The 14,321-nt window shown below is 43.4% G+C and overlaps 1 protein-coding gene across 5 annotated transcripts in view; it reads left to right on the top strand.

The window, feature by feature from the left end:
• MLLT1 (MLLT1 super elongation complex subunit) overlaps positions 1 to 13,025 on the top strand; it is a 117,928-nt gene extending 104,903 nt beyond the window's left edge. For all 5 annotated transcript variants that reach the window (XM_056822550.1, XM_056822549.1, XM_056822547.1 and 2 more), the window contains 5 exons: positions 2,274 to 2,382; positions 4,241 to 4,340; positions 7,659 to 7,730; positions 8,803 to 8,874; positions 9,550 to 13,025. In XM_056822550.1, the coding sequence (XP_056678528.1) occupies positions 2,274 to 2,382; positions 4,241 to 4,340; positions 7,659 to 7,730; positions 8,803 to 8,874; positions 9,550 to 9,678 (482 nt within the window). In that variant the 3' untranslated portion in view covers positions 9,679 to 13,025. The remainder of the gene's footprint in view (positions 1 to 2,273; positions 2,383 to 4,240; positions 4,341 to 7,658; positions 7,731 to 8,802; positions 8,875 to 9,549) is intronic.
• The last annotated feature ends 1,296 nt before the right edge of the window (positions 13,026 to 14,321 follow it).

Genomic DNA, 14,321 nt, shown 5'->3' with positions numbered 1-14,321 from the left:
TTTTGGATACTGAGACAAAGGTTGTTCAGAAAGTAGCCATACAAAGTTAATTACTAGGGATTACATGCGATAGGTAAAGCCTTGTGCATTGCTCATTAAAATAGCTGCTCCCTTCGAATCAACTAAAAGTCCCCAGGCAAATACAAAAAATGATTCAATGAACTAAGAAAATCTATCCCCAGAACCATAAGGTTTGGGGGATGTTTTGAGTACATGATAGGCAAAGTCTCAAGAAGGAAGGCCAAATCCCAGTGTGTAAAATGCCATCAAATTTATTGTACTGTGTGTAATGTGTCCATGTTAAACTTTGCAAACAGAATTAAGCAAGCTACCAATGTACCAATCTGAAGGTGACTGTTGGTGTAGCAGATTACTTGAAAATATATGATGATTTTGTATTTTATGGTCTTGCCTAGCACAATAAAGGTAGGGGGTGGGGTAGTGTGAAACCACCCAGGATAGAGGATAGGTGTAAATTTTTCTCCTTGATTTTTCTGGTTCTGACTGGGCTGGGTACCAAGTGTGAGCCTGAATCCTGTTTCTTTGTCAATCAGTACCATTTCAGTTTCAACGGACTACAGTGATGGGGTGGCTCCTTTTCTGCCCAACATCAGCTCTGCTATATACCCCTACCATTGAGCCACCAGAACACAGCTTTCTTCTTTGAGCTTGTCAATTTTCAACTGTCAAACCATATGCCTACTTTGCTTGCCTAAAACTATTGTCAACACCAGTAATTCAAGCATGAAATAACCTAGATTTTAATTTAAATGGTTTGGTGAGAAATGTTCCCTTTTCATAAGAAATTTGCACATTAATGCTGACATGCAGAGTTATCATTTACTTTCTGATCATTTTTGCCTTTCCTCAAAACTCAACTAAATTCAGATCACAAAGAAGATGGAGTTTTTCTTTAAAAGGTTCTGTTTGAAAATAATACTCTTTGCAGACCTCTTGTGTAGAGAGCACCTTTTAACCCATAGCAAAGCCAAAGCTTAGAACAAAACTTCCTGGATAGCTTATTCAAAAAGTGACAAGTTACCTAGACTTATTGCCTCAAGATGAATGAATATATAATAGGGAGCCTTAAGCATGGGGTCCACACAAAATGTTGCTTTTCTGGCATCCCCCTAATTTCTTGATTGCCAAGTTCCCTTACATCATCAGGAGGGGATCTGCAAAAGTTTGGAGTTCCCACTCATCTTGAGAATTCAATATAAACTGATCAGCTTCCTTACAGACTATAGGCTGGACAGAAACCAGACCAGAATAGAGAACTCTTCTTTCTAATGTATTTTCCTAAGGGTTTCTCTTCTCTGACTTTCAGGGTTTAGTTTTTTTATTCTCTCTCTTATGCTGCTTAATTAGATTGAGGATTCTGATAGGTTCTTCTCTATCTGTTCCTATCTTTCAGGGTTTGGGAAGACAGCAAATCATAAAATTTTCTAAATGGAGGGAATCTTAGAAACCACCTAATTCAACCCTCTTATTTGATAGATTGAAACAGGACCATGGGACCCAAGTAATGAGGCCTTTGTGTCTCTCTGTTGCTATAGAAACAAGACGATAAACCAGGTGTTGTTTGTAGGGAATGGGAGCTATTCTTAAAAGAGGTGATGCTCAACTGGGAGTGAATGGGATCACTGTGAGCAGAGATGTAAATAGTGACCCTGACCAAGAGAGTTACTTGACATTTGCCATCAGAATAATGAAGTTGCCCCCAAAGTGAGGCTACTATAGGTTATGATGTGTATTGTTCTCAGCTCCTCCTAGTGGGTGGGGCACCTTAACATTTCTCTTAGCCTTATGGCACACACTGGAGTCTTTGATCTGAATACTTCAGCTGAGAAGAATTTTTCCTAATTTTTCTGCCAAACTGATGATTGTGTAGCTATGACCTGGGCTCAGGCTGGACCTAGAGGTTTTAATTTGTAGTCAAAAAAGTAGAAATGGATGCTTGGGTAAAGTTGGAGTCAAGGAGGTCTGAGTTTCAGAATGAACTTAGAGGAACCATATATTCATTTTTTACCAAACTTTCATGCAGTAAAAAAGAATGCAAAAGTCCATTTGGTTTTGTTTCATCTTCTTATCTAATACCGTGAGGCTCTGACTATCAGGGTAAAGCTATTTGGGAGCAGGATTTTTTTGTGGGCTAGTGAACATCTGTTGAATTATCAGATTCTTTCCAGTTGTTGGTGCTGTGTAATAGCGATTTCTGTTAAGGCTGATATATTCACTTGTCTCTTCCCATGTTCCTTCCCCTAAAAACTCAGGCCCCCTACGTTCTATGGTGGAAGATCTGCAATCAGAGGAGTCAGATGAAGACGATTCCTCTTCTGGCGAGGAGGCCACTGTCAAAACGAATCCAGGCAGGGATTCCAGGTGATAAAAAGAGTCCAGGGATTTGCCTCTTCCTGCTTGTCTGTAGTCTAGAGTTAGAGTCAGGCTGCTGACATCTGTGGAGAATCTTCCCCTTTTACCTTGCTGTTACTGTATAGACTATGACATTTGGAGGGAACTTTATTTAAAACATAGTGTAATAGGTGGAAGGAACCTGGAAACTCAGATTCTTAGAGTTCAAGGATACCATGTAACATAGATTCTTCAAACTGGAAGGAGCCAAAAGAGACTTCAGAAGTCACTTCTTTTCTAGACAGACAAGAAACTGCCATAAAAATGGGGTAGGGTTCGTTTATTCAGTGAAGTAATAGTAGTTCTAAGACTTCAACCCAGGCCTTTTGGTTTCTCTTAATCAGAAGTAAGATGTAGATCCAGCTTCCTTTAAAGCCAAGAAAAGAGAGATCTAGCCCTCAAATAGGTTTTTATCTGATATGTGGCTTTGGTCAGAGAGGCCTCCCCCAAGATTCAGGAGGTAGACATTCTTAAATTTCAAAGCACAAAGTGTTTTCAAGTGATTTCTCCCTGATTCTTACAATCTACCCTTGAATAAGACAGCTTGATAATCCAGGTAAAGAGGGCTGGATTTGGGAATCAAAGGTCTTGAGTTTGAATCTTGACTGTGCTACTTATTACACCCATTCTTTGGGCCTTAGTTATCTTTTAAATGACTTACTGATCTCTATTATCCCTCCCAGCCCTGGAATCCTAAATAGACAAGGAGTAAATTCCCAGTTTCTCAGTTGTCTCTCTCTGTGCTGAGGGCAAGCAACTGAGTATTCTTTTAGGCTGTTATTTTTGAACACTGCTTAGATTGGTCAAGGTCTATAGCAGCCAGCCCATATCTCTTACTATGAGCCAGCAACATTCTGGCTACATGTTGACAGTCCATTTAATGTATCCAGTGACACTATTGGTTTTCTTGCCTGTTGGCATTTAGAGTTTACACATGCTTACTTGACAAACATAGCAACCATCCCACTCTTTGTTGGCTTTGGTCTCTAAGCTACCCTTGGAAGCTGTGGGTGGGAGTGGCTTTTTGGTTTAATTTGGCTTGGTTCAGCTATGTGTGGGGAAGATCTCTCATCCTTTGTGACTTTTTGTCAAAAGGTCTACAAAAACACTCTAGTTTATGAAGTCTTTTTTGGATCCTCCTCTCCTTCCTCAACAAGAAGTAGTATGTATGAAGTACTTACTACCTGCACAGTAGGTACTAGGAATGGACAGAAATTAATTATAAGACCCTAATTTCATGGCTTGGTAGAGAAGATGATTAAGATAGAAACATAGATAATTATAATAATACAATATCGCATAGTTAGTGCATTAGGCAGGTCTGAGAACAAACTTCTAAGGAGCAAGGTTCTCTGCTACCAGATAAGGAAAAGCATTTTATTTGACCTTTAAAGAATGCCTAAGAATTCAACAGGTGAAGAGAAGAAAAGGCATTCCTTGTAGAGAAAATAGCCTAAAGGCACTGTGGATTTCTAGATTGTTTCTAGCTCACAAAGTGAAGATGAAAGCCCCAGCAGGTCATTCTGTACTTTATACTACAGACTCTGTGATCTGCTGGTTTGCATAATTACTGTGGATCCTGGATGCTGGGAAGGATTTAATTCCCCTGATATAGTAATTATCAAACCTTCTGAGTAAGTATGGATTTGAAGTGGAAGTTCTGAGCTGACAGCTGGTCCCAAGAATCTCTGAAGGTGTAGTTGCATCAGCAGAGCAGTGATTTACCCGTTGGTATGGGAACAATGTCATGTAATACACATTGGGGCCCCATAAGAGCATATGAATAAACTGCTGACCTGTACATACTCTCCTTCTCTCTGGTTTTCAGGTTGAGTTTCAGTGACAGTGACAGCGATAACAGTGCAGATTCTTGCCTGCCCAGTCGAGAGCCCCCTCCTGCTCAGAAACTGCCTCCAGCCAACAGCAAGGTATTTGGGAAGGAAAGAAAGGAGACAGATAGTGCTCAACCTTTTGTCTTTTGAGTCCTGCCCTTTATATCCATTCCTAATAGTTTTTTCATCAGCAGAAAAGGTCTATGATAGATGTGCTTATTAGTGTGAGATTTAAAATAGTGAAGCCCATAAACTGTAGTGAGTTAAAATGGTGGAAGATATAAATTATGATAGATATAAGAGAGGGTGAGTAAATTTGACCGCAGAAATATGTTTCACTATGGTGTCTTGGGTTTTAAATCAAATATAAGGTGGTCGCCAGGGAAATATTCCCAATTATTCAAATACCCAAGTCAATTGGGTTTTATAGAGATTTTAATTAACAATACAATGAGTAATCAAAGAAAGAGAGAGAGAGTAAGAAAGGAATAAGTATGAAGGGCCTCAAGCCAATATGGCCTAGACCTGAGTCTTAAGAGAGAAATCAGTCAGTTTTTTAACACTCACCACAAGGTCTGACTAAACAAGGATTCTAGTGACATCAGGCCAGCTCCATATCAGCTGACTTCACCAGAGAGCCTTCCAGCCAGATACTGTTCCAAAGGGCCTCTTTCAAGAGATTCTTCCCAAACGGTCCTCATCATTGATCCTCCAAAAGGATATATATCTCTCTCATCAAGTGATTCTGCTTTTTCTTATATAGGGGTTTTTCTCCCATGTCACCTCCCCTAAGTCCCTACATCTACCAATCACTGTAGACGCTTTCCAAAGGACTGCCCATCTGAATTCCTGCTAAGTTGACCAATCTCCTCAGTAAGTCTGAGCCAGTGAAAACACAGCTGAGTCAACTAATCTCATTAAGACAAAACTTGCCAGACCCTTTTAGGTACCTAGCATCTCATTGTATCAATTCTAAAAACAGGCCTGGCTCAAAGAACTCCTTGCCCCACCATAAGCATGGATCCAAGTACTTTCTTTGTTTAGCAATGAGTTTTCTGCCCTAAAGCAGTCTTAAGTACGGGTGGAGTAGAGGTCCTCTCATTTCTGATCCTAGTGAGTTCTCACATCAAAGTGGGGAATGTTTCTCAGGGAGGTTCCAATTAAGAATTCCCCAATGGGAAAATTTTTAACATTCACAAGTCTGAGAGATTTCAAGATTTACATTAGGAAACCTCACTTCAATGTCTCTGGGCATTTAAGTCCTAGGAACCCAAGATGAGCTTGTGGTCATAGTGGATTTATTCTTATGGTGCCCTAGCATTGCATTAGCATCTCAGAGTATGAAGCTGTCAACAGCAAAATCTCAGGGCCTTCTCTAATGGGGAATTAAGTCACAGAGTGTATGGACTTAATTTGCCTGGAGGGGAATGAGGTGAAATAGTTTGACTTCTTTGAGAAACACTAAAATTTTTTCTTATGAAATTTTGTAATTCTGAATACAGGATTAGAGAAGCATTGACTAGTCAACAGTTCATCAGAAAAAGGTTAGCAGATTTTAGTGGACTACAAGTTTCATTTGAATCACCAGTATGAAGGGTAGTCCATAAAGGTAATATTGTTTTAGGCTGCATTGATAGAAACTATACCTAGGACAAGGTTGTTGCTAGTCTTTGTGTACTCTACCTAAAAAGGCAAGGGATTAAAGTAGGAGATAGTAAAAACTCCTTCCCCTGGAGGCCCATCAGGTCCAGTGCAATGAAACCTCAGAGATCCAAGCCAGACTGCAGAGACTGACCAGGCACTGCACCTTCTTCAGCATGCCCTCCTTTGTTCAAGGGAGCTCTCCTCAAGAGTGATGTGGTGTGGGATCTCCGAGATCCTAACCAGGCTCTTTCTGTGGATATGGATAGGGCACAACACATAATGATTAGGCTAACAACAATAACAAGCATTCCTGTATACTTGATGATTTACAAAGCACATTACCTACATTATTCATTCTGAGCTTCATACCAAACCTGGGGTGTAAAGAAAGCATTCTGTAGGGAAGGATCCTAAAGCTTTAAGTGGTTAAGTAAATGCCAAGGATCAAACATCTCATAAATATTGAAGGTGGGACTGGAACCCAGCTCTAGCCAATAAACCCCAAAGTCTCCCTACAATAAGAACCCATTTCTATAGCATTTTAATGTTATAGAACACTTTTCTTACCAAAAACTTGTGAGGTAGATAGTACAACAGCCATACCTCCCATTTTACACATGAAGACACTGGCTCAAATTGCTAAAGGTCAACTGAAGTGTCAAAAGTAGAAAGGAGAAGATGGTTAGTCAGTGTTCAGACATCATTACTCAATAACATATTCTTGTGCCCTTTATAGAATGAGCCAGAATTTTGTTTTGTTTTTAAGTCTAAATTTGGTAATTACCAACAGAAACATTCACATGCAAAAAGAAAATTTAAAAATCATGGTACATAAGAACATAACTTCATTTTGTAAAGATAAAGTTACATATTAATTTTGACAAAATAATAAAAATGACTTATTGGCTTGTGCTCCCTAAGTTTATATAGGTTTTCTTTTTAGATTGTTCATCAGCACACATTTATTAAACACTGTGATAACCTTCTGGGGATTCAATGAAAAGGCCAAAACATAGCCTCTGCCTTCAAGGAACCCCCATTCAGATAAGGGGGGAGAGCATGGGTGTTCACATACATCTCCAGAATATAACCTCAGAGCCACATGGAAGCAGCAGGAAAAGCCTCCTGCCTGTTTGAGCTGAGGGTGGAAGGGAGCTGTGGCTTTTGAGAGGAGAGGTGAGGAGGGAAAGTGCCAGAGGCAGGGACAAAAGCCATGCCAGGCACCAGCAGTTGGATGCAGGTGCCAGCTGGCTGAATTTTGGAGCATGAAGAAGGGAATTTGATAGAAGTGGAATCCTACACAGAGGGATGGGAGAGAGCATAGAGTAATGAATGCTGAAGAAGTTTATATTGTTCAGTAATATTGAAGCTTAAAGCTGCACTGAGACTTTGGGAATACTTGTATTTGATCCTAGGGGTTCAGTAGGGAGCCAGGGGATGGGGCAGGGGCTACACTGACCTCAGAGCTCTGCTGAAAGAAAATCCCTTAACTGGGGAGGACACACTGAGTTGGGACAAGCTTGAGCAAAGGGAAAAGGAGATCGATTAACATTGTGTTTACATTGCTTTAATTAGGGTCCTTGGACTGCCAGATTCATTCTGCAGTGGTCTTCCTACATTTCTATGTAGCTTTCATACATGTCATTTCTTTTAGCACATATACATAATTATTTGTGTTTTATACTACAGTGTTGAACCATTCTCCAGTCCTTGTACACAATACCTGAAACTTTTAATAAAACTACAACTTTTCTTGTTTAAAATCTTTAGGCATCTGGAAGGAAGAGTCCAGAATCCTGCAGTAAACCAGAAAAAATTCTAAAGAAGGGAACATATGACAAGGTGAACTGGGATTGGGACTGGGTCACACAACAAAGGTCATGAAGGGGGGGGCAGTCAAGAGAGGTCATCACATCTCCTATCTGAAAACTGTAGGGGTGGGAGAAAGATCAGTGTTACCATTTCCCTTTCACTTCCTTGGGCTTTAACGATCTATCCCAGATGAGGCTTGTTGGGACTTGTTGTCCCAACTCTAGATAGAATGGAACTAGATGAGGCCCCAAAGCTAACAGCAGCCCAGGTAGAAGGGGGCCAATGGAGGAGTAGGGGATGGGCAGAGAGGGAGAGCTCCTGAGGACAGACTAAAGAGGACTCCAGTCTGGAGAGGGAAGTCTGAGGGGGAAAAGAGATCATGGAGGGCAAGGATGGAGTGGCCTACACTGACTGGTCACCAAATCCCCAAATCGCTAGGGTAAGGAGCCTTTCTGTTTTCACACTATGAGATGGTTTTAGGACAAAGGGCTACCCTGCTCCTGTGATAGGAATTAACTTAATGGGGATTTGGGACCTCCCAGAGGTGTCTGTCAGTGACACACAGTAAATTGGTTCCTAATGGTTTGGCTACATTTAGTGTGTATCATATCCTTTATCCTAGAATTAGCACTGGATTGAAATGCTGGCTCTTTTGTTTACTGTCCGACCTCAGCATGTCATTTAACCTCTGGGCTGCCGTAGAATGGCCCCTCCAGTTCTTAAAATCCTGTGATCTTAAAAAAAAAAAAAAGGGTCCAAGGGTCCAAGTCTTCTAGCCTTCTCACTTTCCTTCCTTGGAAGGAAATGGAGCTGACCACAGTACAAACTGCTAGAAGGGAAACTCTCTCTCCTGAACTATTTAATAATCCCAGTTGAATTTCCTGAGGAATGAGCATCATCTGCGTGAAATACCTAGATGTGAGGGTGGAACCCTGAGTTCTCTTCTTGCTTTTGGGAATGGTCTATAGATAAATTCCCCTTCGTTTCATCTTCCCTGCTCCTCAACCATCTCCTAGAAGAAAGAAGTGGGAAGCCAACTTTTGGGGTAGTAGGGGAGATAGCCTGGAGAATTGCCTGAGTTCACCCAAGTTTCCCACTGCAGGCCTACACAGATGAGTTGGTGGAGCTTCACCGGCGACTCATGGCTCTCCGTGAACGCAATGTGCTGCAGCAGGTATCAGTCATCAGTACCTTTCTCTATGGTCCCTTTGGTTCAGATCCCTGGGACAGAGTGGGAGTCTACCTGCAGGACCAGAGTTTGGCCATTGAGGCAGGAGTGCTCCTTTGGGTGATGATTCGATCTTGTGAAGACACCAGTGCCTTGTATGTGCCATTCAGGGAGACAGCTTAGGTCCTTGTCTGCCCTAGTGGTCCCCTGAGAGCTAGGTACCTTAGGTACACATACAGAGAGTAGGTTTTGTTAGTTATTTTAGAGTAGATGACAGTCTAAACTCCTCTAGAGGTACCTGGAGAGACATTTGGATCATACTGTGGGGGGAACCTTTGCCAACAAGGATTTCTTCACTCCCAAAGTGGGAACCAAAGATGTTCCCATACCTGGCTTGCCCTTGGCTATGTGGTATTCCTAACATGGGTATGTAGATGTGGGCACAAGACCAGTGTGCTAGGGTTCTTGGGCTGGATGTTAGCTGCCAGACTGTCTACCATCACCTAGCCCTGAGGGCTCTTGGTATTAACCATGCCTTCCCTCCCATCCTCCTTTGGGCCTCCTAGTTCTCTCAGTATTGTGTCTGCAGGATAATGTCTTGTTGTGGCCATCTCTTTTCCCTTGCTTTCCCTGTTTGTCTTCACACTCCCTTAGTAAGCTCCCCCACCTCCTCTTTTACAGATTGTCAACCTCATCGAGGAGACTGGCCACTTCAATGTCACCAACACCACCTTTGACTTTGACCTTTTCTCTCTGGATGAGACCACCGTCCGCAAGCTGCAGAGTTACCTAGAGGCTGGGGCCACATGACACTGGGTCCAGATGACAGGCGCCTTGGGAAACCGTCAAACCAGTCTCCCAGTACCAGGAAACCAGTCCCCACAAGTAGACCTTACTCTCTCAATTCACCCGCAGCACTGCCTTAGTGAACAGCCATGCTCTCTGAACGCACAGCTCAACAGGCCTCTCTCCTTAGCTACGGGGAGAGGCCTGGGCACAGGTCTGAGCAGAGCAAGAGGAGCCGAGCATCCCTCCCCCGCAGAGAGTCATCGTATTTGGTTTAACTTTGAAAACTGCTTTTGTGTCGAAAAACACATCGGGTCTCACTTTTGAGACAGGAAGAACTTGACTGGCGCCACAGTAAACGGTTTCTTCACCTGACCTTGAAACCAGCCCCCAAAGCAGCAGCTGCCTTTCCCCAGCTCTAGGGGGTTGGTGTTCACAATGGGGCCCCATGGTTTGACAGTTGGGACTTCCTGAGCCGTCTGGATCGGCTCCTGTGGAATAGAAACCCTGATCCCTTCCCCCACCTCATGGGCCTGCCCTATTTCCCTCTTGGAACAGTTTGGTACAAGTAAAATTCCCATCCAGGTCTTGGGAAGGCATCAGTGAGTCTCTATGGCAAGGATGCCCTGTGTCTCAGCTGTGAGCAGGGTGGCCAACCTCTGAGCCTCCCTCCTTCCAGTCTGCTTTAACTGTCCTAGGATTCCAAGCCTCTGTATGCTGTATATATTCTCTATATATTCTATATATGTATGTATGTATGTATGAGCGCCAAGTTGGGCTTCCAATTTCAGGGTGTATGTTCCTGGTCCTTGTTCTGAATCACAGTGGCACATGGGAGGAGGAAGGAAGTTACTATGGTTTGACTCTGAAAATGGAAGGGGATTTTGGAATTGTGTGGGGAGGGTTAGTTTAGCTGCCAGATCCCAAAGTAAGGGTGAGCCTCCTTTGGGCAAAATGAGTGATGTTGTCCAAGCTATTTCTTCCTGTCACCACTGCCTCACTCCTCTGAGCCCTTTCTCATACCAACTTTTTGGCTCTGCCCAGGGAAACCAGAACAAGGAAGCATTGGGATGCGGACGCCTGCCCTGGAACAAGCCATGATTTTAAGGTCTCTCGGCTCAGCCCCAGTGACCACTATGGAGCAGTGGTTTGTACCTGAGGGAGGGAGCGTCCCAACACCCAAGCACACACATGCCTGCCTAGTGAAACTAGCAGTGGTTTCTAAGCACTGACTATTCAGTAGTCAGGATAAAGCATGGTTTAAGGCTGTCTCCTGGATTCAGCTCTTGTTCCCTTCTGTTTAGTACTCTTTGAACTTTGAAAATGGAGCTTTTGCCAAATAAGGTGGGAGAAAAGCAAAAGATTGGATCCAACTGAGCCCCCAGATGGTCGGGGCATTGCTCAGCTCATCCCCCTCTGCTCCAGGTAACACTCAGGCTCCTGGTAGCCGGACTCTCGTCTTCTACCCCATCCTAGTTTCCTCCCTCACCATGCCCTCTCGTTTGTCAGCTCTGGCGCTGCTGTTTATTCTGTGGTGATAGATTGATGAGCATGTTAGCATGGGGCCACCTGGATCCACTTCCTGTTCACTAGGTCCCATTGTGTACCACCTTCCCTGACCCCTCACTGTTTCTTTTAATGCCAGGATCTGGCCAGGTCAGTTATTCCCCTGGCTCTGGCACAAGGTTAGATAGAAGCCCCATAAGAACAATGGATCTCCCTACCAACTCAGCATTAGCCCCTTCACCAGCTCTCCTGACAGCATGCACATCTCCTCCTCCGTATAGAACAAAGCCTATTCTCCCTTTCCCTCAGTCCTTGCACTTGTGTTTGAACTGTGAGAACATTTTAATTTCTGTACTGGGAACAGTTGGGGAGAAGACATAAAGCATTTGGGCCATATAATGATGCCCTTTCTGCAGTAACACCCGAGATACTACTCTCCCCACATACCTCACTCCATCCAGTCACAGCCATGTCCTCACTTTCAACCAGTTGGACTGGGGATAGGACTTCCCTAAACAAGTCTTAGCTCTGGGGAGCCCCCTTGGGGCAGCACTCAAGTCTCTCCTTCCTCGGTGGCCTCTGGCGCTTCCAGATGGCAACTTTCAGTAGGAAAGTCCCATCATTTGAGGCCCCCGAGGAAAATTATAATGGGTGTTTTTAATAATCTGATCAGCCCACAACCAGCGATTCTGTGCATCAGACCTCAAAAAAAGAAGCTTCTTATCTCTTACCCTCACTGTCTGCCCTGGATTGGTAGTGACAGCCATATCTTTGAAGTATTAGAAAGTACACACTAAATCTCTTATACTTCACACTCATGGCAGACATGTCTAAGGGCAGGTTTCCTAGCATTCTCTTAATTGGCAATTGCTTTGAAACCAGCCGGCACCCTTCCCTTCCCCCCCTGACCCCCAAGTGGAAAAAAAATACTGGCCTGAAATGAAGAGTGGGCAGGGAGCCCAGTCATAGCCAATAGCTAAGTTGCCAGTGGCAACTTTATAACTGCCACGGTCCTGAGATATCTGTGGCATCAGGATTTCTTTTTTTTTTTTAAAGGGCCCTTTTGGGGGTTCAAGGGCCATTGACGCCAGCCTGTGTTTATTCCCTGAATCAGGAGCAGATTCCTTAAGTACTGGTTAGTCAGAAGGTTGGCTTCCCACCAAGAGGCTTAGACACAAGGAGTGAGGGAGCTGAGGGCAGGGACCCAGCCCTCAGCGTCTTTGTTCTCGCCAGGGAAATGCCACCACATTGTTCTAACTTACTCTGCTGGATCCTGCCCTGGATTCTTTTCCCTTCCCCACCCCCAACCCCTGAGGAAAAAAAAGTCCCTGTGCTTGTTAAGGTTTGTCAGGTGTCCCTTTGGATGTTTTCAGCAAGTTGTGGGAGGCCTCCCCATGCACTCGTGTGTCTACAGAAGCCCTGGAAGTATTTCAGGAGCATCCCACACATATATCACACCTGCTTGGGAGGGCACCCCTACTGGTGAGGACTCTGCGAGACTTGAGTAGGAGAGAGGGACTTGCCTTTGCACTCCTTACAAACAGTATGTAAGTACATAAGCCTCAAACTGAGTGTTAATTCCTTGTATTCTGCTGTGTCTTTGAATGAACAAAAAAATGCCGAAAGCAAAGGTATTAAATACCTTCTATCACAGGAGGGTTTTTAACAGAACATCTCTGGCACTGAACTAATTAATATGTTCATCTGGCTAGAGACAGACTCCTGGATCAAAGAAATGAGGAGAATCATGTTTGTAATAAGTTACAGGATTGTTTCTGTCCTGGATTTTAAACTTTTTTGTTAAATTGTGAAATTCCAGAGGAGTTTTATAGAAAACAGTGAAATAAAGTAAGATGGGAAAAGTCTGTAGACTGACCAGATTTTTGTTTTGTTATGAATATCCTGTTTCATCATCTAGACTCATGAAGGCCACTCCAGGGATGAGAACTCCCCTTAAGGAGCAGTTTCAGGGGTTTGCAAAAGAAACTATTCTATCACCATGAGTGTAGCTTCCATAGCATCAGGACTACAGGACCATTCCTGATGTTACCCTAGGTCAAATCAGATGGAGCTGGTCTCCCTTGGTGCTCACTCTCTATTTAAAGGGTGAAGGCATATGGATAAACAGTGCCCTGAACAGAAGTGGTCTACTTTCTATATGAACTATGTGATCTTGGACAAATCATTTCATATCCCTGAGCTTCTCATATGGCAGCAGTGGGTAATGCCATCATTACTTCACAAAGTAGTGATAAGGAAAATGCTCAGTAAGACTGAGCACTACAGGTTTAATATGTGAGCTCTTAGTCCAAGCCCCATCCATTCCTGAGGGCAGTTCATCTCTTGTGACTCTCCAGTTATCAGTCTTTAGATCCATCAGCCTTCATCTCCAGGGGTTTCATTCTGATTTCTGTCATGCTCAAATATAGAAGGCTAACCTGAAGAATCTTCTCTAAAGAGATCATTAGCACTAAGTGCTGCTGGCATCAAAAATTCAAGGCTAAAGGAGACAGTGAGGGAACTCTTGAGAAAAGCAAAAAAGGAGAACCACGAAAATATCGAAGGTTGGGAAGACAAGTCTCGAGTTCCCAGTCATCAGTGAGGTCAGTGAAGAGTTTGGCCTTATCTTGGCTCGTGAAACTGGCTTCACTTGGGAAGGATCCAAGTTTGCTTCCCCATTCTCCCCAGTCTTTAAAAAGAGTGTCCTTGGAGAATTTATGATAAACTACCAGTAAGCACAACAGTTGGGTGACGAGAAGAATTGAGAAGGTGGCACTGTGAGAGAACCAGGACAAAATCACAGAACAGTGAGCTAGAAGGAATCTCAGATGGCCTCTAGGCCAATTTCCTGCCCAATGGGGTGATCTCAGGAAACTGCCCAATAACCTGTCATCTGACCTCTCATTCCACTTCTGCTCAGCTTTCATTGTGAGGGAGTTTTCCCTTGCTTTACAGCAAAATCTTATCTCTACAACTTTTAATAGTTCATGTCTATCCATTATGTTCACTATCCATAGAGGACCAAGTTAGTGTACTATTGAAATAAGGTTCTTCCTTCATATCCCATGTCTTTGAAAGACCTTGGATTTGTTTGTGTGGATATTCCTCCCAACTGTAGATCCTGCTTTGGGGGACTAAGCCTTCTATCAACTAATTCAAAT

The sequence above is a fragment of the Monodelphis domestica genome, chromosome 3, assembly GCF_027887165.1.
Source record: "Monodelphis domestica isolate mMonDom1 chromosome 3, mMonDom1.pri, whole genome shotgun sequence".
Lineage (NCBI taxonomy): Eukaryota > Metazoa > Chordata > Mammalia > Didelphimorphia > Didelphidae > Monodelphis > Monodelphis domestica.
This window is presented reverse-complemented; position numbering and strand designations above follow the sequence as displayed.